The 25,840-nt window shown below is 45.5% G+C and overlaps 2 protein-coding genes across 5 annotated transcripts in view; both read right to left on the reverse strand.

The window, feature by feature from the left end:
• Window positions 1-10,865, reverse strand: part of zzz3 (zinc finger, ZZ-type containing 3) — a 39,263-nt gene extending 28,398 nt beyond the window's left edge. Inside the window, exon 1 of one of the 3 annotated variants that reach the window (XM_060928990.1) lies at window positions 10,772-10,865. The gene's annotated coding sequence lies outside the window, so the exon portion shown is untranslated. Of the gene's footprint in view, window positions 1-9,865; window positions 10,078-10,771 lie in introns of those variants that run through there. The other 2 variants (XM_060928982.1, XM_060928998.1) reach the window with 2 other exon arrangements.
• A 1,488-nt stretch (window positions 10,866-12,353) lies between these two features.
• usp33 (ubiquitin specific peptidase 33) overlaps window positions 12,354-25,840 on the reverse strand; it is a 51,219-nt gene continuing 37,732 nt past the window's right edge. For both annotated transcript variants that reach the window (XM_060929022.1, XM_060929030.1), the window contains 7 exons: window positions 25,661-25,787; window positions 23,365-23,534; window positions 22,883-22,964; window positions 22,691-22,799; window positions 18,217-18,319; window positions 14,314-14,382; window positions 12,354-14,231 (listed from right to left, as the gene is read on the reverse strand). In XM_060929022.1, the coding sequence (XP_060785005.1) occupies window positions 14,074-14,231; window positions 14,314-14,382; window positions 18,217-18,319; window positions 22,691-22,799; window positions 22,883-22,964; window positions 23,365-23,534; window positions 25,661-25,787 (818 nt within the window). In that variant the 3' untranslated portion in view covers window positions 12,354-14,073. The remainder of the gene's footprint in view (window positions 14,232-14,313; window positions 14,383-18,216; window positions 18,320-22,690; window positions 22,800-22,882; window positions 22,965-23,364; window positions 23,535-25,660; window positions 25,788-25,840) is intronic.

The following is a 25,840-nucleotide window of genomic DNA, read 5'->3' on the forward strand; positions in this document are numbered from 1 at the left end:
GCATCCCAATTCCATAATAATCGGTATCGGCCCTGAAAAAAAACATATCGGTTGATCCCTACACATCAACGTTGCATTTCTTGCCCAAGATAGAAGAGGTGAAGAAGAAATGGTTGGAATTTATCTTTGGAACACCACCAGCGAAGTGTAATGCAGCGTTAGTACTGTGTTCTGATCATTTCAACCACAGGGACTTTTCAAACTTCGGTGCCTTCAGTAGTGGTTTTGCTTCGAGGTTGTTTTTAATCCCTGGATCTGTACCGTCAAGACGATCGACCGCCAGCTCACAAGCTGGAAGTAAACCATGAACTTTTTGTTATAAAATGGCATGTTCATATTCTCCACGTTAGCATGCATGACATGGTCACAAGCGAGGCAGGGACGAGAGTTTTCCGCTTTTTCTGAGTAAAAAACAAACTTTTTATATTATGCCAAATCCGTTGAGAAATTTTTTTATTAATTTCGGGGGGTTGGGGTATGTTCCTTCATGCTGTTCAAACTTTATTAACTCCAACGATGTTTACACATTATTTCTAAGTCGCCATCTTTAGTCTCGTTGAAAGTGATGTAAAATTCGTGTTATCAACATTGCTATTGGTCGAGACCATAATAGCCAATCAAAACAGTTTTTAGAAAGACGCCCACATTTTTTTTTTAAGTCACTCGTTTCATTTTCTTCAGTAAAAGCGCGCGGTAAAAGCCCTCACGTCGCACCTCAATAACGTCAGCGCGCGGCATTTTTCCCTTCGCGGTTTGTTCCTTCTCTCTCGCCGTAGTAAGACACCCACATCCGCTTGTTCTGACTCACTGGAGGTAGCGTCACAGTGCTGTTAGCCAATCAGAGGTAACACGTTTACATGTCATGAATATTAATGAGTAAGAGCTGAAATCCTGTCGTTCTCCCGCCACCCGCAAACTAGAACAGCCTGAAACAGGAGAACCGCAGCATTTTTTTTTCTTTTCACCAAAACCGGCTCACAGGGCATTCATTCATACTAGAGTCCAGCGCACAATTAATGAAAAAACTACGCAAGGAGACCTTTAATTCTGAGCAGGGCTCTACATTAACTTCTGAAACCACTTGTCCTGTCGGGCAATTTATTTGTCCGAATGTGAAGTTGACTTGTCCGAAGAAAAATTTGAGAAAAAAAAAAAACAAACAAACCTATTTGTAATAAACTAATTTCACCAGAATTACTTTAATACAATCTATTCACTGCAGAAAAAAATTGGACTCCATCATTAATTTATGAGAAATTGAAAACCAGAAAATTAAAATTATACAGTACATTTTCATTTTTAAATTATTAACTTTGAATATATATTCTCCACTTATTAATAATTGTTGTCTAATTATTCACTGTGGCTCCTGTATGGTATTTAATGATTGCGATGAAAGTTGCGCTGTTTTTTTTAGGTTTTTGTTGCGATTACATCGGGGGAGGAAGTGAAAGTTGCGAGAAATTGTTGCGATTTTCTCTTTTTGTGATTAAAATTGAGTGATGTGTTAAATATTAAGTTATTACTGAAAAACTATTGATTAAAAATACAAAGACACTGAGAAATGGTCCTATAAACAACTTTACCAATATAAAAGATTACCAGGACTACGAAAATGCAGAAAAATAGGCTTTACTTATCCAAATGCACCTGTTGGTTCAAAAGTTAAAGTGCATAGAACCTCACAGCACAACATGAAGTTACCTTCAAATATAATATAAATGCCTCAGCTTTCATGTAAGAAAAAAACTATTAATACTAGTACTGTGTGCAGGCAGTCTCTCCTGAAGACTAAATTAAACAATAATTATAAACTAATAAAATAAATGGCTCAGGCTTCATAGAAGGAAAAAAAAACAATTTGAACAGAACCTCATAGTATGATGCTGAAGCTGCCTAAACAATGGAAAATAAAATACCGTTCTGGCAAAAACGTTGGCATCCATTAATTTCTTGTATTCAGTAAAAAATAAAGTGCGCACAGTCCTTCACTGTAAACATAACACACTTTCAGTAACAGAATTTAAGCCTATATAAACACTGACTCGCACATGCTGCTTCTCTTTAATGTATACACGGAAGTAAGGCGGAAGGTAGTTTGTCGACATCACCTCAAGACGACGCCAACGACTGGTCAAATTTGCAGGAAAGTTGCGGTGATTGGACATAATTGCAACACCGCCCTGAATTCATGGGGATTGGTTGAATTTGCGTTGAAGTTGCAAATCGCAACATCGCGAAATCCTGGAGGGTCTGGTAAACTACCGTTTACTTTTCAGCTCAAATACACGAAGCGGTATAGACCCCTTTCACTGACGTCACCCGAAACCGGAAGTAAACAGAACCTGCGCCATTTTGGAAGACCAACAAACTCGTGATTGTGGAAAATAACGGCAGCGGTATATGAACCCACGAGAATAAAGTGGAGTGGCAAACGACTTAAACAAATCTGAGCTGTTTTATTTATGATTTATTGGCCCAACAGTAGACTTGAAAGAAACCTGTGTGAGACTTGGCAAAAAACTGTGGATATAATGGACAAGTCTGTGCATGATCTGCGGACACTTTGAGGTAAGCAAACGCAAGAAATTCAGATTTAAAACATGCTAAATTGGCCCCAAGTTGATAACTGTATGAGGAGCAAGCCTCCCAGACTTCTACAATTTAATAATAATAATAATAATAATAATAATGGATGGTTGGGGGCTTGCTCGCTGCTGCCAGGTTGGTTGTTGAGTAGCCTGACTGGTTTTTTTTTTTTTTTCTTGCGTGTGGTATCATTGTTGACGCGAGGTTGTTTTTTGAACATGCCAATGCGGACACGATTTCCCCTGATGAGTTATGACTTCAGACGCGATGCGTGTGTGGGGGTGTGGAGTCCGCGTGATATGTGCGCAAGATAGGCTTCTCATGTGTTTGGAGATCCGCGCTCCGAGACAAGCGCAAACGCCGCCCCCCCCCCAGGGAAAAAAAAAGGGACCCCCCGAAAATATCGGCATAGTTCGAACACTGAGTGTACGCACTGGGTGTAAACAACAAATAGTTTACAATGTCTGGGTAGCAAACAGATGGCAGAATTGGTGTCCGGTCCTCCTTATGTTTCCATTCTCCCTTGCCGCAAGTCTTATCATATGGGTCAAACCCATCAATCACAGCCAGTTTCTCCACATACCGTGCCCTTTCTGCAGCTGGTAATGTACTCACATAACCAGAATTATCATCCATCGTGTCACTTTACTCTCGCTCGTACTTTTATATTGAGAGTGCATGTACTTGGTCTTCCAATATGGTGCCTAACAAAACCTCGCGGCGCGGTGACGTCATGCGAAAGGGGTCTATTGGCTGGTTTCGCAAGCGGAATATTGCGCGTGCGCACATTGCTCTTTCCCAAGAGAAACATCCGGCGATTCATCAAAACAATATGTCAAGTGAGATGCTTTGGAAATCGTGTGAATAAACTGATACATTTGATATGTAACCCGAATATCGGCGTATTTTGGCACTTGTCCGATCGGACAAGTAACTGAGACGATGAACTCGTCCGACATAAAGCAGGGTTTTTTCTAAAGCGGGGGAGGGTGCGTGCCGGTTGTCCCGTCCCCCCCCGCCGTGCGAAGCCTTTGAAAAATTGAGGCTACAATGGGACATTCTGAGGCCATCTGAGAGGGAAATTGTAACAAATTGTCTGTCAACATTGAAAAAGAAAGAAGCAATCATCTTCTGCCCCGGACAGTCTTTGGCTTTCTTCCGTTTCGTGCCGCGGGATGCCATCTTTAAATGCCCAAGTGTCAACAAAAACAACTCTTCTATTAAAAGCTCCCGCGCCGGTGGGTGAAAGGTCATTCAGTCTCGAGAATTCTCGCTTGACAAGTCAGCTGACCTTGTATGTGACCCATGTCAAATCTCGTGAGAGCAGCCGCGACAAGTAAACAACATGGCGCCTCAGTCTGGAAAACGCCAATTCGGATTGTTTTTGCACCGTCTGGCGGTGTATCTACTATGACTGGAATATTTTTGGAGTAATTATAACATATTTGATGATCAGACACATTGTCACGTGGTGTTGCTGGGATGTTTTCACCGAGAAACGATCGTTTTGAGAAAGACTGCATGTTGTGCAGTAGCATGACATGCAATTGTGCAACTTGCACATTATTTTTTTCCATAATGTCCAAGTTGAGATCTTGAAGAATGCAATCAGTATTTCAGATAATAGATTGTTTTGTTGGAAAAGCATACATTTTTTATTGCAAATTGTCTTGTTTTTGTCAGGACTGTAGCCTGCTGGGGGGTGTGGGTAAATTACCATATGGGCCATTCACATGACGATTTAAGTCTTTTGGTTTTTTTTTTCGCCAATCAGCTGTATGATACGAGCTGAGCTCGTGGCTACTTAAGCTGCATACAGGCGTGTGATTTCACTATGGAATGAGCGAGCTAAACAGAGCGCAGAGGAGCTGAAACACCGCGAAGCAAACAGACGCACGGTAGTTACATCGGAGATAACCATTTCTAGCAAAAAACCCCAACCAAAAGGAAGTGTTCTAGGACTACATATTCCATCGGAGGCATTGATGTGTGCAAGGCGACGTTTCTCTTTCTGATGGGGTAAGTTGATTAATCTAAGGGCCTCTGCATGCTCTTGCGACAAGGCTTTCGCAGATAGCTTTTCGCAGACAGTTGTAATTTATCGTTGAGCGGGGAGTAATAGGCGTGCGCGATGTTATTCACCGCCACAACGCAAGGGGGCGCGAAGTTGCTAGGAGTAGTTGGTGGGTGTGGTTAGTGGAGTGTTTATCCTCCGGTTACTTATAATGACTAGAACTGGAGTCGTATAGATGTACGTACTTCCTCACTTCCTCGATCAACCGCTCTTCGTGCTGCTCCATCTTCGCTCGTGTTTTTAAAAATGGCGGTCGTGAAAACAAACCAAACCGGGAAAGTAGGGAAGCGGAAGTGCGTGTACAGCGGATGACTGGACCAATCAGAGCCCTCTTGTCTGCGACGCTTCTGCGGTGATCACAATTTTTGGGAGGTGCGCGCAGAGCGTCTGCGAAGGTGGAGGGGCTACGCAGACGCAATCTGCGACACCGTCTGCGAAGACTGCGTTGTCAGCATAAATTGGCCTTAATAATACAGTTCTTGGTCATTGCCTGGTAACAGCAAATTTATAACGGGCCATGTCTCAACAGACTAAGAAGTTATTTCAATGACATTTTGTTTATCCTGAGGACCGAAAGTAAATGAAAATGTGAACAAACCTTAGCTGTAATAAGATGGCGACCACCGGCTCCAGGAACGACCCGCTGATGTAGGCATGTTACCCAGCCTGACACAAAATATTTGTAGGCATCCAAACTCTTATACGCTTTCAGATCAATACCTGTGTATGGCGATGGGTTTTTAACGACATAGGTATACAGATCATGTGGGCCGAAGTCAGGTAAAGATGAGGGCTTCGTGTGCTTCCGTACGTCAGTGAACAACCCTGGTGGAAGCAGGTAAACGCCGTTCTCTAAGCCTGCTAACCTCAATTTTTGCAAATACCTCTCCCTCTGCTCGCCCTGTAAATGCCCTACGTCGCTGGATAGTGAAGGTGTTTTCTGCATCTCGCTCCTTTTTCTTTTATGTTTTTCGTTTGTCGCCTTCAAACTGATTCGAGCCGTGACGTCCAAAACGGCAGCCTAACAATGCATCACATGACTTGGTCACGTGGGTGAAAAACCTCAATGGAGCACTTGCATGTGACATGACAGCCGATCCAGATTGTGACAGACGCCATCTTGTCGGTCAAACGCCATATTTCCGCCTTCTACTTCTGGTTCTACTTCTGCTTCTACTTTTTCTTCTGGAAAACCCTACTATATACAATTCTACTACAACGGCTGCAGCTACAAGCTCTCCCTACCTGTGCACGTTTTTTATGTGTATTTTTGCGTGTTGTTCGTCTGTACCGGACTTCAATATCCACTACAACCGTATGGACTTACTGGCCATTGGTTTCCAGCAGAAAATGACGGTTTGTAGCGATTTCCATCGCATGCACAACATTCCGGATGAGATGGCGAGACCAGCGGGGTCTCCGTGGATTGTTATCGGAAGCAAAGCGAAGGAGGCGGCGTCGGGAGTGGAAGCAAAAGCGAGGCTGCAGAGCCGGCCTGTTGACTAAGCTCAGAGAACAGCCACTCAAACCTCGACTGCTAAGCCTCTATCTCTCCAACGCCAGATCCATGGTAAACAAGACGGACGATTTGGAATTACAGCCGGAATTACCTTATTCTATAATCGGCTGGTCAGTGCTATACTCAATACTTAAGTGACTTACTCATCCAATGAGGAATCTTGTTTGCAAGATGCCACATCTGAGTCGCTGACAAATCCTGAATTTCTGTAAAGAAAACTGTCCAGAGATTTATAAGCACGCAGTGCTTCACCACTGAACAGCGAGGGAAAGTTAATGAGGTAATTATACACGTCTGGGTATTCCACCTCTGGCAGTTCAACATCCACTGACACGGTCGTGAAAACTACGTCCGGTAAGCCATAAGGGTCACTAACGCTACGTTCACACTGCAAGGCTTAATGCTCAATTCCGATTTTTTTTGTGAGGTCGCTCACATTAACAAATATATGCGACTTGTATGTGATCCTCAGTATGAACGAAAAGCGACCTAAAAGTGTTCTGCATGCGCATTGCAGGATACGACGACGTCACACGCAGTGAGCATGGCCAGTGTTTATGGAAGTAAAACCGCCCGGTTGCGGTATGACCCATCCAATCTAGCTTGAATAGCTGCATCCCCCCAAATGGAAATCAGCTCCCTAACCTCTGCGTCCTTCCATTGAGAAGATTCAGAACCTTCACAGCCCGAAGCGTCCCTCGCATTGATGTCATGCGCAGGGGCACAGATACGTTTTTTTGAACCGGGGGGGGGGGGGGGGGGGGGGGGGGAGTTGGGGGGGAAAAAGCTGCCAGCAAACCAACCCCAATATGCCTGTCAAACTTGTGGGTTACCATAGCAACCAAGCTCGAGCTCGCAACCTGTGCAGTCTGCGCAGCTCAACCAACCGAATATCAGTCTTTGTTTTGTTTTATGTGAATTGTTGCAACTATGTATACACTGCTGTGCACCTCAATAAACCGAATGGTAATTAGTCTTTTGATTTTTCCGTGAGGTTTGCCTTATGCAAAGAAAGACAGCATAGACGTTTTTTCCTCCCTATAAGTGGGGGGGACCGAGCGAGGTGAATTTAAATCTGGGTGGGACGAGTCCCCCCCTCTATCTGCGCCCGTGATTATGCGCCATGTTGTCGTAACTTTTTTTGAGAGACCCGCCGCCTACTTCAGCGCAGAATAGTGACGTTTGTGGCTTGTTGATGACGTGTAAGTCGGATGAATGCGACCTGGCGGTTCAGACTGAAGCCGCATATGAAAAGAGCGGATAGGGATCGGAATTAGGACCACATATCCAAACGGCCTGGGTCGGATTTGAAAAAATCGGATCTGTGTCGTTCATATCGTCAATAAAAGATCGGATACAGGTCACATATGGGCGAAAAGATCGGATTTGAGTCACTTCAGCCTGCAGTGTGAATGTAGCCTAATCTGTAGATCGTCTATTTTAGACATATATCTAGTTATCTGTTCATTAGAAAAATGAGCCGTGTAGTCAGTCGGTTGAAATTGATCCATTCTGTATATGACTGCAGCAGGATTCAGCGGTGTTTTTTACCGACAAGATGGCGGTTGTGTACTTGCCGGTCACGTGACTGCAAGATCTCTATGGACCCTTTTCACGTGACGTCACAACAAACGCGGCCGCCATTTTGGACATGTACTACCAGTAGTTTACCACAGCCAACACTGAGGAACGGCAGCAAAGAAAGTGTTTATTTTCAGCAAGACTTCCATCATGCCACTATATTGTTGTGCACCTGGATGTAGTAACCATCAACAAACAAGGCAAGGTTTATCATTTTATCGGATCCCGACGGAGAAGATGGATAGCGGCCATACACAGGAAAGATTGGCAGCCCTCGGCATACCAGCGCTTGTGTAGTGACCACTTTGTTGGAGGTAAGACGAATAAAATTAGCCAGAAAAGGCATTACATTGCTGTTAACATTCTGTGGCGGCGAGTGTGTAACCAAATAGGCTAAAATAACCCATTATAACCTCTTTGTTCTTCTGTAGTAGCTATTGTTGACTAGCTAATGTCAACAAGTAGCTGGTATGTTACTGTAGCAATGTTTACGTTCAGTCATTTGGATGACTGTTAAAACCTTTCAGTCTCAAGTTTTTCCTTTACTGTATTTACTAGTTTACTGTAATTATGATCCGGCAGCTATTTACACCGGATCCAGTATAAATAGCTGCCGGAGCCAACGTCCGAGGTTCCGGAGCGCGCTCCGGCTTGCTCTCCCTCAAATTAAGCAGCGCACGCCGGCTTGCTCCCGGAGTGCTCCGGCTTGCTCTCCCTCAAATTAAGCAGCGCGCGCCGGCTTGCTCCCGGAGTGCTCCGGCCGAGGTCCCCCTCAAATTAAGCAGCGCTCTGGCTTGCTCCAGGAGTGCTCCGGCCGAGGTTCCCCTCAAATTAAGCAGCGCGCGCCGGCTTGCTCCCGGAGTGCTCCGGCCGATGTTCCCCTCAAATTAAGCAGCACGCGCCGGCTTGCTCCAGGAGTGCTCCAGCCGAGGTTCCGGAGTGCACTCCGGCTTGCTCCCGGAGTGCTCCGGCCGAGGTTGCCCTCAAATTAAGCAGCGCGCTCCGGCTTGCTCCGGAGCAAGCCGGAGCGCGCTCCGGAACCTCGGCCGGAGCACTCCTGGAGCAAGCCGGAGCGCGCTCCGGAACCTCGGCCGGAGCACTCCTGGAGCAAGCCGGAGCGCGCTCCGGAACCTTGGCCGGAGCACTCCTGGAGCAAGCCGGAGCGCGCTCCGGAACCTTGGCCGGAGCACTCCTGGAGCAAGCCGGAGCGCGCTCCGGAACCTCGGCCGGAGCACTCCTGGAGCAAGCCGGAGCGCGCTCCGGAACCTCGGCCGGAGCACTCCTGGAGCAAACCGGAGCGCGCTCCGGAACCTCGGCCGGAGCACTCCTGGAGCAAGCCGGAGCGCGCTCCGGAACCTCGGCCGGAGCACTCCTGGAGCAAGCCGGAGCGTGCTCCGGAACCTCGGCCGGAGCACTTCTGGAGCAAGCCGGAGCGCGCTCCGGAACCTCGGACGTTGGCGTGTATGTCGATGGGTTTTTAACGACATAGGTATACAGATCATGTGGGCCGAAGTCAGGTAAAGACGAGGGCTTCGTGTACTTCCGTACGTCAGTGAACAATCCTGGTGGAAGCAGGTAAACGCCGTTCTCCAAGCCTGCTAACCTCAATTTTTGCAAATACCTCTCCCTCTGCTCGCCCTGTAAATGCCCTACGTCGCTGGATAGTGAAGGTGTTTTCTGCATCTCGCTCCTTTTTCTTTTATGTTTTTCGTTTGTCGCCTTCCTCGCATTCAAACTGATTCGAGCCGAAGTCCACTACATGTCCAAAATGGCGGTCGCGTTTACGAAGGTCACGTGACTGAAAAGGGTCTACACCCACCCCTAGTCCGCACTAGAACGCAAACGCGCCTCCCCTTGTGACGTCACTGCGGCACCAAGAGTCATCTTGTCAAGGCGATAACGAAAAGACCGTACTCACCAACACATTAGGAGCAAGTTCACCAAACACCTCACGAATACTTGTGTATAAATCCATTTCATGTGTCTCAGGGTGAACTTACCCTTTAACACCCTGTATTCAGTCCACTCAACACTCTGCTTAGCAAATAATAGCGGCAGGAAACAGTTCTATAGACTTAAATTCAGATTTAGGAGAAACTCACCTTTATTCCTGACTAGGAAATTATTTCACCAAGAAGGGAAAAGCGCTTCCATCAAGGCTCTAAAACAACGCACACTTCACTTCATAATTACCACACGTTAAAAAACATGCTAGCTGTGTTAGCTCGGAGTGAACAAAAACAAACGTGTTGCTAATGCTAGCTAACGCCTCACCACCTGCTAGCATGTAAGCTAGCAGCCGCGTTTACGACGAAAATAAAAAACTACAAACATTAAATAAAAACTATTAAATATCTTATTTAGTAAAAAAAAAAAAAAAAGAAGAAAAGAAAAAGCGTTTGCTATTCGGACCAAAATTATAACGCTTCGTGTCATTCATGACAAGTTAGCCTAGCAAGTTGCAAAAGCTAGGAGCTAGTCAGCGCCTAGCAGCAGGCTCGGTCCCAAAATACGCTCCTATTTGTCGTCAAGTGCACTACGTAGGGCGCACGTGCCGTTCAAATCCTGTCATAGTGCGCTTGGTCAAAGCATTTGGAAATGAATCCGCGCTTTGCAGAGGGGATGAAAGGGAGGAGAAGAGAAAAAAAAAAGCACTTAGCATAACCGGCTAAATTAGCAAACACCGGGCTATGTAATTATAAAACATCTCCTGATAAGGAGTCGGAGATAAATAAAATCTCGAAATTTAACACGAGACACGATTAATGGTCTAAAAACGGCATTTAAATTCGTCTAACCGCCGTTCATGCTAGCATGTTAGCACGCTAGGGCTAAGCTAACGATAGCTAATTGTTTAGCGCGACAACTTTCCGCCTTTGGACTGAGCAGCCCAGCGCGTTTGTTTGATATTTAATGCTTTTAGCGTCATCTTAAGACACATACACGGGCAAAACCTCAGGGAATAATTCGTTTTTAAACGATTTGTGAAGCCCAAGAATTACACTTACCTCATTTCCGCAAACGGTTTGCTGCGCACTGGGCGGCAGCCATGTTTTCTGTCCAGATTGCGATACTTTTCTTTCCCACCCGTTTTCTGATAAATCCCGCCCCTTTGTTGTGACTGGTGCTCTTTTGGGCTTTAATGATTGATTAGCCAATCTTGTTGCAGGAATATGGATAGTGCTAGCCAATAAGAGCGCAGGAGGCGGAATTTCAAGGAATACGGGTGTGGAGAGAAAATAGCCGAAGCTGGTGGATCACCATAATTCCGGCGATGTGATGTGATGGATGGGGAAAATGTTTCGCTGGCTGTCAGCTTCTCTTTAATAAACCACATCAGTGCAGGCGGAGATGAATTAATTCACCATGGTTTAAGAATAAAGACGGGAAAAGGTTTCTCCTCAGGCCGAATTGTTCACCTGCGATCCAGTGAGGGGGAGGAAAAATATGGAGTTAAATTTCTCTCAAAACTCTGTAACTTGAGCAAGTCTTGTTGTGAGACATTTAAAAAGGAATAATTCGTCCATTCAACGTGTTTCAGTGGTTTTCCATCCACGTTTCCGTGTTCCGCCCCCTTTTTGCTTTAGCCACACCCCCTTCAAGTCACTGCATCCACTTGGCCCCGCCCCTTAAATCCTTCCTACAGTGAAATGTCGCACTATGATCACAAACTGAGCACCATAAAAGGTGTCAAACAGATTTTTCCTCAGTGATATTTCTCATGAGTTATTTCTCAGAAGGAGCGACGTAAACGGATCACGGATCCGCGCTTCGTAAAACCGTGATCGCAGAACAACACGTGCCGACTGTGCACAAATCTACACTTTCACATTTCCGTAATCGATCCACTAGTTCGGTTTGATATAAAGTAAAAGTATTCTCAGCACCATGTAGGAATCTTTTAACTTGGTCGCACTTATGCCGCTTTTCCACTACCAACGCGGCTGAGTCGAGCTGAGCGGGGCTGTTGGAGTTGCATTTCGACTACAACCGCGCTGAACCGTGCTGGCTGGAAGTGGGTGGACACATTGGGTGGAGTTAGCGAAAGTGGGTGGACGTCACGTGATGTCGTTAGGCGGCGCAAACAGTGACATCAGTGACCTTTTAAGCGGTAGTCTCACGTCCCGGATAGTAAACAATAAACATGGAGGACATGGAGTCGTTAGTGTTGCTGGTCTTGGTGCTGTGGCTTGTTGTCACCGACAACGCCAACAGATACTGGCAAGAGCGTATAGATGAGGCGAGGCGCATAAGGCTTCAGAAATTCTCGTAATTATTCTTCTTCCGGGTTTACGGTGTTTACAGATCCCAGCGTGCTCGCGGGGCGTGTGTGGGCATGTGAGGACACTCCTCCTCACCAATCAGTGCACAGGGGAGTGTCTGCTCACACCCCTAGCCCCACTCGGCTCGGTTTGGCTCGCTTCAGCCCTACTCCAAAACCGTGCGAGTTTTGGGTGCTGAGCAGGGCTGAAGCGAGCTGAGTCGTGCTGAAGTGAGCTGAAAAAGGGTAGTGGAAAAGGGCCACAAGTCACAGTAGCAACGGAAATGACGCGTCAGGGTTCGTTTTTCATTTCACAGCATATTTGGTGTTTAATTTCAGCCAAACAAAATCAAAAACTGACATACTTTTCTCCAAAGCACAGATACAACATTCAGTGAAAAAAAAAAATAGAAAGATATTATATACAAAAATCATTGCTTTTAAACAAGCTAAAGGTGATCTCTACATTACATTTTTTTTTTTTTACATACACATTTCAGGACATGTTTTTTAAATCATCATCATCATCATTATTATTATTATTGAGCATCTACGTGCGATCGAGAAAATCTCCGGCTTTCCAACAAGCATGCGTCCTTGATTAGCACAAGGGTAAAAACCCTGGTCTATACATGTTCTAGCGAATCACATAACCTTCTGAAATAAATAACAGACTACGCAGGGCTCTTTAAATACGAGTACATTCATTCCGGAGCATGCGCTGCTGTGACAGTGCTAAATGGGAAGAAAGAAAAAAAAAAAGTGCTTTCCTGAGATTACCGTATTTTCCAGAGTATAAGGCGCACGGTTGTTTTGTACATCTCCTAGCAAAACAACGTACAAGTTTGAACTTCGATACGAGCCTGATTCGAGTACGTGCGATGTTTACGAGGAGCCACGTTACTGTTACGCTCGAAAGCTGATCGTCGTGCCTGTAGTAATCAGAATTACCATAGCGTCACAAGTGAAGATTTCGTTATTCAAAACACTACAGACGTCTTGATTACGACAGAACCATCTTAACCTCCTAAGGCCCAAGCTGTTTTTTTTTTTTTTTACATGCATTTTTTATTTCTCTTTGCTATTTGGGCTTATTAGAACCTGATTAGAATAAAAACTGAGCATCATCTTTTGATAAGATGTACTTTTAGAGAAAAAGTACGTCCACATATGTGGATTCTTGTTCCGAATTTCCATAAAGTGCTGTCCAGGCATGTGACCGCTAAGCCCTAGGAGGTTAAACTGACCGATATTCTGGAAAATACGGTTCTTAGCACTTTTAACCCTTGTAACTGCACACATTTTTCTTAAAAGACGCTTAACCCTTAGCTTCGAGCGCACCTGGAGAACACACACACACGGGGACACCATCAGGCACGTCCTTGATATTATTTGTGACAACCGGCTTTCAAGACGCAATAAGAGGTCACACGGGAACACGAAGTGACCCGTTTCAGTTGTCCAGCCGCTAATCGACACAATCATTTTTACAACACTTTGTTATTTTAAAGGGATAGCTCGTCGAAAAAAAACGAAAGAAATTTACACAATGAAACTGTTCCCGAGATACACGTTTGTCCTTCTGTAGCGAATTTTTCAGCTCGTGATGTTCACACAATCGAAAACAAAACTAAAATTATCCGCCTCAAAACACGTTCTTTTCAGTGCTTTACAACCCAGTATAGATTTTACAACAACAACAACAACATGAAGCTAAACAGTATAATGTCATGTAGTGGCCATTTAGGGCGACCGGAACCGCAGGCTCCGCCCACCGAGGCTTGAAAGCGGGAAGCATCGCGTCGGATGTAAATGCTTTCGGTGTGTGTTTAAAGAAAAGGTTTTAGACTTGCACAGGAGGAAGGGGAATGCGTGTCCATTAGATTTGCAGTCTAATTTCTCCTTTAACTCCAACTAACTGACTAAGCGTGCCATATATACAGACATGAAGCGTAATTCATGACGTTTATCAACTTGTAAGGAATGCACACGGGGAATGTCGAGTGGATGAGGGGAAGCCAAGTGCAAAGTGACCGCTCTTGGATTTCTCTACAGGGTGCGAGTCTCCACCTCGATCTTCTCTTCAGCCTGAGAGGCGTCGGGGTCGTGGTGGCTCACGCTGGGTCGCACCGTCACCACGGGACCGCCACCGTGGATTGAGTGCAGGAAGTTCCACGTCTCCTCGGAGATCTGACCCGAATCAGCACCTGAGGACGACACGGGATCACGTTCTTATTCAGGAAAGACAGCATAAATAAATTAATTAATAAATTAATAAACAAACGCTACCTTGCTTGAGCGTGACGTGGCCATTTTTGTTCACAGCAATCTTGGAGTTGTCAATAGGTCCTGGAGAATCTTTAAAAAAAAAAAAAAAGTTGCAAGGTTCTGACTTTTTGGCATGCCATAAGGGTTGCCAGATAAAACTGATAAAATTCCCCCATTTGCTACACCCGTCTTTTTTGTCAGGTCTTATTAAAATAATTTTTTTTTTTTTCGCGGTGCACTTTCCATCAAATCCTGCGCTCTGATTGGCTGGCGAGCGGGTCCGTATCCTACAATACGGACCCCTGGCGACTCGCTCGTTCACAACAACAAACAAAGTAGCATTCTTTTTTTTTTTTTATAAGATTATCAAAAATCTTATAAATTCTTGCCAGCATTTCTCAGGAAAACAGCATTAATAGCGATAACGACAGTGTTCACAGCGGAAGCGAGTTTTACTCCCCTGAGGAAGAAGAAATAAAAGAAAAAACATTTCAGGAGAAAGCTAAAAACCTGTAACTGTTGCTAACGCCGAGCAAAAACATGGCTGAATCCTGAATGACTCGTATTTGTATAAATAGGGGACTACATAGGCGGCACAATGTAGTTTTTTTCCTGCTATGGAAGTGCACTTGTATACCGAGGAGGAAGCCATTTGCATTACAGCCGTGAATGAGGATTCAAAATGGCGGCTCGGCTCGGCTTTCCCTTTCGGGCGCTCTCGTTTTCTGTTAGAATTTGGTAAAGATAAAAATATACACAGTCGTGTTCAAAATAATAGCAGTGTGTTTAAAAACGTGAGTAAAGCTCAAAATCCTTATAATGGTTTTTATTTCCATGCATTGGGAACACTGCACATTATATTCTACATCAAAACATGAAGAAAAATGTATCAATGTTTTAATTACTTTACAGAAAATGAACATTGGGCTGTTCAAAAAAATAGCAGTGTCTGCATTTTTCATTACAAACTCCAAATATTTACTGTATAAACTGAAAAAATCTTCAGGATTTAGTATTCCTGTGAATCACTAAACTAATATTTCGTTGTATAACCACGGTTTCTGAGAACTTCTGGCACCTGTGAACAGGTATTCGACAACATTCCACAATTCCTCTGCATTTCTTGGTTTTGCCTCAGAAACGGCGTTTTTGATGTCGCCCCACAAGTTTTCTATCGGATTAAGGTCCGGGGATTGGGCTGGCCACTCCATGACTTTCATTTTGTTGGTCTTGAACCCTGATGCTGCTCGCTTATTGGTGTGTTTGGGGTCGTCGTCTTGTTGAAACACCCGTTTCAAGGGCATTTCCTCTTCAGCATAAGGCAACATGACCTCTTCAAGTATTTTGATACATGCAAACTGATCCATGATCCCTGGTATGCGATAAATGGGCCCGACACCACAGTAAGAGAAACATCCCCATATCCTGATGCTTGCACCACCATGCTTCACTGTCTTCAGAGTGGACTGTGGCTTGAATTCAGTGTTTGGGGGTCGTCTGAAAAACTGTCTGCGGCCCTTGGACCCAAAAAGAACAATTTTACTTTCATCAGTCCACAAAATGTTTTTCCATTTCTCTTTAGGCCAGTCGATGTGTTCTTTGGCAAATTGTATCCTCTTCAGCACGCCTTTTTTTTTTAACAGTGGAACTTTGCGGGAGCTTCTTGCCGATAGATTAGCTTCACACAGGCGTCTTCTAATTGTCACAGTACTCAGAAGTAACTTCAGACCGTCTTTCATCACCCTGGAGCTGATCATTGGCTGAGTCTTTGCCATTCTGGCTATTCTTCGATCCATTCGAATGGTAGTCTTCTGTTTTCTTCCACGTCTCTCTGGCTTTGCTGTCCATTTTAAAGCACTGGAGATCATTTTAGCCGAGCAGCCCATCATTTTCTGCACTTCTTTACAGTATACGTTTTACCCCTCCAATCAACGTTTTAATCAAAGCACGCTGTTCTTCTGAACAATGTCTGGAACGACCCATGTTTCTCAGGTTTTCAGAGAGAAATGGATGTACAACATGTGCTGCTTCATCCTTAAATCAGGGCCACCTGACTGACATCTGTTTTTTCACAGAATGAATGACCTCACTAATTAAACTCCACACTGCTATTATTTTGAACACGCCCCTTTCACTTAATTATTCAATTACACAGACTCAGGAGCATGCGTATCATGAATGTTGGGTCTGTTGGTTTTCTACGACTCCTACTGGTAAATTATTTGCCATGTAGTAATATACATACCTGCAAACTTGTCGCTTTTTGGCGACAGTCACCTTTTTCATTGTCAATTGGGTCATTCATGTGAATCGTGTAGAACCGGAGAGGTTTTTTTTGGGGGGGGGGCGCGGCATCTGGGCCGATCGTAATCTCAACTGAGCTCGCGCCTGTCAAGAGAGAGGGAGTGGGCTTGCTGCCATGTTATAGGCCATTATTGGACAATTCTTATAATTGACAGTTTTTCTGGACCAATCGGAATCTCAGCCTTTGCCTCAGGATCTTGAAACACACTGCCATCTATGTTCGCGCTTGTTAAGAGACCCCTGAACCTAATGTGGAAACTCTGATGGTAATTGAAGGCAAGTCAGCCTTTTTGGAGCTAAAACAACAGATATTTGTTTGCTAAAGCATGTTTCACAATTGGATCACGATCAGAAGCGACCAAACATTCGTGCGACCGATACATTTTCATATTGATCGTTAACTGTTGCCGAAATAATCGCATATGAAAAAGTAGTCGTGCAAAACCTGCACGTCTAAAGCGACCGTTGTGCAATGCAAAAGCATGAAATCTTGCGATATATCTTGCCACTGTTGTACAATGAAAGCAGGTGTTGTAAGATAGTGCGATAGGGTGGCGCGAATCATCTGGTAATTGGACGATTGAACGCGCGGCGCTCGTGCAATTAACGAATCCATGGTACGAGTGCACGTACGAGTCAGGTTAGAGTCGACGACGGATAAGTAATGCCAGCACGCCCAAACGTCTTCGCTGGAGTTCTTGGAGTTGTACTCGGACATTCAGCAATCCCAAGAGACGGCGAGGAGGTATTGGTGCAGCAGCATCCATGGTCAGTGGTGGTCTGAAGCAGCTGACTATACAGAGTTTATATACTAGTGACAAAGCGTGGCAAATTGAAGCTGATAAATCGCGCACTGATAGTAAAACAACGAAAGCGAGCTTGTGAAACCCTTGTCCAGGCTAAGAAGAAAAAAAAATGAATGTTTTTCAAGTAAAACATATTCATTCATTTTCATTATTCATGCAAAACATACTGAAAAATAGTGTTTTTCAGTTTCCCTCCATGGTGTTTGCGTGCGTAAGAGTGTTTGTGAAGCCCTTGTCCAGGCTAGAGAAGGAAAAAATAAATGTTTTTCAGTATAATATAATTTGTGTTTTGGTTCTTTTATTGTTTTCTTATTTCTTAACACTTACTTGAGTTCAGTGTCGGCGTTGGCGTCACCATTATCCGCACCCCCCCCCGGACACTGTCACCTTTTTTTCTCTGACGAGTTTGCAGGTATGAATATAATTTCTACCAAAACCAGTGATTGATCTGGTTAGTCATGTTGGACTGCTATTATTTTGAACACAAGTGTATATTATTTACCAGCGCAAGATCGGTCCGTATGGTGAAATACCGTAGCCTCGGTCAGTACTTTCAAGACCTCGGTCACGGTATTTCACCGTACGGACCTCCCAGCTGGTAAATAACATACGTCATTACAACGAACTTCTGCTTAAAAAGACGCCGTTTTGTCTCGCAGCAGCACTGTGTGCGTTATAAACAGAGACGTCATACGCTGCCTTTTTTCATATTATTTCTGAGGAGAAACAGGATCCGAGGAGAACTGGCGTCTTTTTTTGGTTCGTTACATATTTTTGCACATCACCCTCCTTCTCTGATGTCGTGCACACTGACCGTTGTCTTTGCCCTTGACGAAAGCCTCCCATTCACGGAACCACTGCATGCTGATGCAGTAGATGACCACGGGGGACTCCTCCTCCTGAAACGCCTTGTTCAGCTGCACAAGTAAAGAAATATACACACACGTGTCAGAGAGAGAGAGAGATCTGAGACACCTCCGTGCTTACAGCATTTAGTGAGCGTGAGGGAAGGAAAAGAGGCCTGAAAAAGCTGAAAAAGAAACCGAAACTTTTTTTTTTAAAGATTTTTTTGGGGCTTTTTTCACCTTTATTGGATAGGACAGTGTAGAGACAGGAAATGAGCGGGAGAGAGAGACGGGGAGGGATCGGGAAATGACCTCGGGTCGGAATCGAACCCGGGTCCCTGGATTTATGGTACGGCGCCTTATCCACCTGAGCCACGACACCCCCAAACCAAGCCTTTTTAAAAAAAAAAAAAAAAGTGTGATTATTAGTTTCTCTCACCTTCTAGAACAAGAGAAAAAAAAAGGAATTGAAATAGAAAGGAAGAGTGAAGAGAAAAAGGATGGCTGAAATACTAAAAGTCATCTGCTTTTCATTCTGTATTAGGCGCCGTTTACACATACCCGGGTATTTTTAAAAACGCAGACCTTTGCGCCTTTCGTTTATACACAAACGGAGTTTTAGGCAATCTTCGCGCCACAAAAGAGCGACCACTGTACATATGACAAGCATGGAAACACTCAGAGTAGCAGCATTTCTGTTATTAAGAGCTACAGTGGTGCTTCAAAGTTTGTGAACCCTTTAGAATTTTCTATATTTCTGCATAAATATGACCTAAAACATCATCAGATTTTCACACAAGTCCTAAAAGTAGATAAAGAGAACCCAGTTAAACAAATGAGACAAAAATATTATACTTGGTCATTTATTTATTGTGGAAAATGATCCAATGTTACATATCTGTGAGTGGCAGAAGTATGTGAACCTCTAGGGTTAGCAGTTAATTTGAAGGTGAAATTAGAGTCAGGTGTGAGTGGGCACCCTGTTTTATTTAAAGAACAGGGATCTATCAAAGTCTGATCTTCACAACGCATGTTTGTGGAAGTGTATCATGGCACGAACAAAGGAGATTTATGAGGCCCTCAGAAAAAGCGTTGTTGATGCTCATCAGGCTGGAAAAGGTTACAAAACCATCTCTAAAGAGTTTGGACTCCACCAATCCACAGTTGGACAGATTGTGTACAAATGGAGGAAATTCAAGACCATTGTTACCCTCCCCAGGAGTGGTCGACCAACAAAGATCACTCCAAGAGCAAGGCGTGTAATAGTCGGCAAGGTCACAAAGGACCCCAGAATAACTTCTAAGCAACTGAAGGCCTCTCTCACATTGGCTAATGTTAATGTTCATGAGTCCACCATCAGGAGAACACTGAACAACAATGGTGTGCATGGCAGGGTTGCAAGGAGAAAGCCACTGCTCTCCAAAAAGAACATTGCTGCTCATCTGCAGTTTGCTAAAGATCACGTGGACAAGCCAGAAGGCTATTGGAAAAATCTTTTGTGGACGGATGAGACCAAAATAGAACTTTTTGGTTTAAATGAGAAGCGTTATGTTTGGAGAAAGGAAAAACACTGCATTCCAGCATAAGAACCTTATCCCATCTGTGAAACATGGTGCTGGTAGTATCATGGTTTGGGCCTGTTTTGCTGCATCTGGGCCAGGACGGCTTGCCATCATTGATGGAACAATGAATTCTGAATTATACCAGCGAATTCTAAAGGAAAATGTCCATGAACTGGATCTCAAGAGAAGGTGGGTCATGCAGCAAGACAACGACCCTAAGCACACAAGTCGTTCTACCTAAGAATGGTTAAAGAAGAATAAAGTTAATGTTTTGGAATGGCCAAGTCAAAGTCCTGACCTTAATCCAATCGAAATGTTGTGGAAGGACCTGAAGCGAGCAGTTCATGTGAGGAAACCCACCAACATCCCAGAGTTGAAGCTGTTCTGTACGGAGGAACGGGCTAAAATTCCTCCAAGCCGGTGTGCAGGACTGATCAACAGTTACCGCAAACGTTTAGTTGCAGTTATTGCTGCACAAGGGGGTCACACCAGATACTGAAAGCAAAGGTTCACATACTTTTGCCACTCACAGATATGTAATATTGGATCATTTTCCTCAATAAATAAATGACCAAGTATAATATTTTTGTCTCATTTGTTTAACTGGGTTCTCTTTATCTACTTTTAGGTCTTGAGTGAAAATCTGATGATGTTTTAGATCATATTTATGCAGAAATATAGAAAATTCTAAAGGATTCACAAACTTTCAAGCACCACTGTATCACCTGTTTGCTTTTGAGAATAAAGCTCATTGACCAGCAGAGACGCATTAGGGCTCGGAGGGCAGCAATTGCGGAGCTTCTGGTGACCAAAAGAGCCCGACCGTACCACCGCCAGCATCGGCGATTTTGGGTTCGACCTGGACGGACTGCTATCTGGTGGGAGAATTTCGAGAATGGCGTTGTCGTCCCGGAGGAATGGCAGGAAAATTTCGGAATGTCGCGATCCTCACTCCTGTCACTCGCAAAGCAGCCATCTGTCAATTCCACAAATTAACAGCTCTTGACAGCGTATTTATGCGGATCAATATAAACGTAATTAAAAAAAAAAAAAAAAAACGCAGCTGTGTGCACGAAGTTATTTTGGAAAACGGAGTTTAGAAAATATGCGTTTTTAAAGGACCCATGGCATGGTGGTTTGTTGATGCTTTAAACGGGCTCGTGGAGGTTTCCGGATGTTATATCCGCAGCCTTTCTCGAAATGAACCCTCGGCACGTAGATATAGCCTCCTGGGAGAAAGCCCCATTTCAGCGCTTTTCCCAGTGCGTCGTTTCGCTAATAAGAAGCAGGAGGCGGGGAAGGGTAGAGGGTGGGGGCGGGTCTTATCATTAATATTCATGACACGTAAACGCGTTACCTCTGATTGGCTAACAGCACTGTGACGCTACCTCCAGTGGGTCAGAACAAGCGGATGTGGGTGTCTTACTATGGCGAGAGAGAAGGAACAAACCGCGAAGGGAAAAATACCGCGCGCTGATGTCATTAAGGTGCGACGCGAGGAAATAAAATAAATTCAACAAATGTTTGGGTTTTTACTGAACAAACAAACAAATAAAATGAACGAGTGACTTAAAAAAAAAGAATGTGGGTGTCTTTGTAAAAACTGTTTTGATTGGCTATTATAACAGAGCATGCTGCATGCTTTTTGGTTTTGTAGCGCAGAGTACCTGGCTAACTGCAGGAAGCGGTTAGCTGCACGGCTAATGTAGCCATTGCAAGGCTAACGTGGCACCGATTTTAAAACACGGCAAAACGACTTAACAGTTCTACACTTACTTGTTCGGTGTTTGTGGCTGATGCGGCAGGGATGCTCGGTACGGACCCAGGCTTCAGTGACAGTTGATGTGCAAAACCTGCCCTGTACTGTCCCAAGTTGTGGAAACATTCATCAGGAAAATCCTTCCGACAAACATACACCGTCTTAGGTAGACTCGACGGCGTATTATTGGAGTAAATAAAATTAAGCCACTGCGTCTTCAGGGGCTCTCCCGTCGGCAGTAAAAACAGACTCTTTTCTGTGTTGTCACATCCATGTACAGTGCAACTTCCATGTTTCGCTCGCTTAGGTGATGCCATGTTGTTGTGTCCTCCCTCTATGGTCTCCTCACTACAACTGGGCGGGGCAATCCATACAGTGGGTGGGAATCCAGAGGGGGGGCGTGGGGATCATCTCCCTTGCTGACGTAGTAAAGGGAAGAGCTTATCAACGCGCCGTTTTGACGCGCCATTCTCAAATGTTGGGCATAGTTTGGTTTACACATTATGAAATTTCTAGCCACTGGGGTGACTTAAGAAGGTCAGAGGAACTCATTTTAACGTTAAAAAACCTCAGAAAGCCAAAGTTTCATGCCATGGGACCTTTAAAAATACCCGGGTATGTGTAAACAGCGCCTTGATCACAATTAACAAGGAAGGAAGGAAGGGAAAAACAAAGAATAAATAGAAGGAATGAAGGAAGAAAAAAGCAACAATTAAAGGAAGGAAAGCACAAACATAGGAAAGACAGAAGGACGGAAGGAAGGAAAAAGAAAGAATGGAGGAATAAAGATGAAATTAAAGTGAAAAATCAGAATAAAGACATGAAGGGAAGTAAGTAAAAAAAAAACCATCAAGGTAGATCGAGAAGAGCAATGGAGGAGGACAGGAAAGAACAAGCAGGGACGGAAGAAAGTCAGGGGAAAAAAAAAAGAAGAAGAAATGGGTGAAAAGACAAAAGATCAAGAAGGAAGGAAGGAAGGGAAAGAAACAGAAGCTGTGTGCTCGGTGTGTGCTTTCTTCAGCACAGCATCTGTTCTAATGAATTAATAACGTGGGCAGGTTTGTGGGCTCACACACACACACACACACACACACACACACTACAGCGGGTGTTAGTTCTCACCCGGACGAACATGTCCAGCTCATTCTTGCGCCGTTTCTCCACCTTCTCGATCTCCAGCTGGCAGGTGTGGCAGACGTACAGATGGTTGACAGCTGGCCCTCCGCCGTACCTATCAAAATCACCATGGCAACCGTTACAAACTCCAGTAAAACGCACACAGAGAAACGTCCAGGAGCACTGATCACTGCGTACCTGCTGTACAGATGGTCCCAGACGTTTTGAGGCAGCATGACCACGAGGTCGTCGATATACACGGCCTTGTGGGGCGGCACACCTGCAGAGAGGAAAGCAGAAAACACTCAACACACACACACACAGAAGAGCGTCCTGTCTCCACGGAAAGGACGACGAAAGTAGAAAGGAAGGACCGTAGGGACAAGAGAAGTAAAGAGTTTCTGTCTGCACTGGTTATTTTACTGCGTAACACTAACGCAGACGTCCGAACGATGAACTAACGCACGCTACAGACATTGCTCGGTACTTTTCCGCTCGGACTCGGGATAAAATCAGAGCGGAGGAACTGGCTTTGTGAAACGCTCCGATGTGCAAATCGCTCCTCGCAAAGAAAAAGAGGAAGAAGAAGCGAAAGTGAGCCGAGAGGAAGTGTAGAAGCATGGGATTGAAGCTCCCTCAGGTCAGACCGTGATGATGTGTTATAAAAACGCGTCCCTCACCTCCGTGTGTACACAGGAAGTCACGGTTGCAGATGGGTCCGGGCTCGGCGAACGTCCGGAACTTGTTGAGCCACTGGCGCGAGATGTAGAACTGCAGCAGGCTCGGCTCCATCATGTTGAGCAGAGCAGTCACTCGCCGCCTCTCCTTCTGCGCCTCCTCGCTGCTCTTCCTGGAGCACACATTTAAAAAAATAAACAAACTAATTAATTAAATCAATGCCGCGTCCTTTAACCTGAACCGCATCAGTCTGAGCAAACAGTTTCACTCGCAGATGCACCAAACCTCATGTGATACTTCAGGCCGACACAGACATGCAATCGGTTCTGACCCGCACTCATATTTTTCCTTTCTTTTTGCTCATCCCGTTTTCCTCCATAGGCTTCCATTGATTTTTGGCCCCATTCAAATGAATGGAGTTTTGCTCAGTAACACTTCACCACACATCCACCGAACTTCATACGGCACCTCAGGCCAAATCACCATCACACACGATATCGGTTCTGACCTGCACTCGGCTTTGTCTCGCCTTTCATCCGTCCATTTTTTCTCCGTTTTGCCGCTAATCAGTGGAAGCTTGACCGAGTCATTCCTCCCTTCCCCCATAGGTGATGATGCATTTGGCAAGGGTCTGCTCATTTGAGACTTTGACAGCAAATCAACTTCAACTCAATGGCCACTTTATTAGGAATACTTACACGCACACGATAGCGATTAGCATATAAGCATTCACGTGTTACCATGCTAGCTGTTAGCATGTTACCCATTACGATATCATGCCTGCTGTTAGCTCGCAAGTTGTTAGCATGTTCACCATTAGCATGTTATCATGAGAGCTGTTAACATGTTAGGATTAGCATGGTAACATGCAGAGTTCGCATGTTTGCTGTTAACGAGTTCTCCTGAGCATGTTAGCATGCTAATTGTTAACATGTCACCCTCAGCGTGTTAGCATGCTAAAAGTTAACATACTAGCCATTAGCATGTTAGCTGTCAGCATATTAGCCTTAAAGTGTTAGAATTTTAACAAATAGCATGTTAATCATTAGCATGTTAGAATGCTAGCTGTTAGCATGTTGTCTATTAACATATTAGCATTAGCATGTCAGTATGCTGTTAGCTTGTTAGTATGCTAACTGTTAACATGCTCGTTGTTAGCATGTTGGCATTAGCATGCTAGCATTAGCATGTTGGCATGCTAGCTTTTAAAATGATAGCATGATAGCTGTTCTGTGACAGCTCAGCAAGCACACTTTGCATTTTCTCTGCGGAAATCCAGTCGAGTTATTAGTTGCAATCCACCCAGCCACTCCCCGTTATCTCCCGGCGCCAATCCACCCGGCCACTCCCCGTCACCTCCCAGCGCCAATCCACCGGGCCACTCCCCATCACCTCCTGGCGCCAATCCACCGGGCCACTCCCCATTACCTCCTGGCGCCAATCCACCGGGCCACTCTGCCTCATCTCCCAGCGCCAATCCACCCGGCCGCACCGCCTCACCTCCCGGCGTCAATCCCCCCGGCCACTCCCCGTCACCAATCCCCCCGGCCACTCCCCGTCACCAATCCACCGGGCCACTCCCCGTCACCTCCCGGCGCCAATCCACCGGGCCACTCCCCGTCACCTCCCGTCGCCAATCCACCCGGCCACTCCCCGTCGCCAATCCACCCGGCCACTCCCCTGTCATCTCCCGGCGCCAATCCACCCGGCCACTCCCCAGTCATCTCCCGGCGCCAATCCACCCGGCCACTCCCCAGTCATCTCCCGGCGCCAATCCACCCGGCCACTCCCCAGTCATCTCCCGGCGCCAATCCACCCGGCCACTCCCCAGTCATCTCCCGGCGCCAATCCACCCGGCCACTCCCCAGTCATCTCCCGGCGCCAATCCACCCGGCCACTCCCCGTCATCTCCCGGCGCCAATCCACCCGGCCACTCCCCAGTCATCTCCCGGCGCCAATCCACCCAGCCACTCCCCGTCATCTCCCGGCGCCAATCCACCCGGCCACCCCCCGTCATCTCCCGGCGCCAATCCACCCGGCCACTCCCCGTCATGTCCCAGCGCCAATCCACCCGGCCACTCCCCGTCATCTCCCAGCGCCAATCCAACCGGCCACTCCCCGTCATCTCCCAGCACCAATCCACCCGGCCACTCCCCGTCATCTCCCAGCGCCAATCCAACCAGCCACTCCCCTTTTATCTCTTTGCAATCTAGTTGGCCTTCCTGTATAATTTTGAAAATCCTTTTCTTGAGTGGCAAAGCTACATCAGGAATACATGTCCTCAGACTCTGGACTTACTTGTAGAAGAGCACGTAGGCCTCGGCGTTCTGAACACAGGACTCGGAAACTTCGGTCACGCTCTGGTCGTCAAACTCGTACCACATCTGGTTCAGGTCGTTACGGCAGTAAGCCACGTAGTGACCACCTGCACACAGGAACAACACACACAACCTTTAATATCGTAAACATAACAAAAGA

This window comes from Neoarius graeffei, chromosome 1 (genome assembly GCF_027579695.1).
Source record: "Neoarius graeffei isolate fNeoGra1 chromosome 1, fNeoGra1.pri, whole genome shotgun sequence".
NCBI lineage: Eukaryota > Metazoa > Chordata > Actinopteri > Siluriformes > Ariidae > Neoarius > Neoarius graeffei.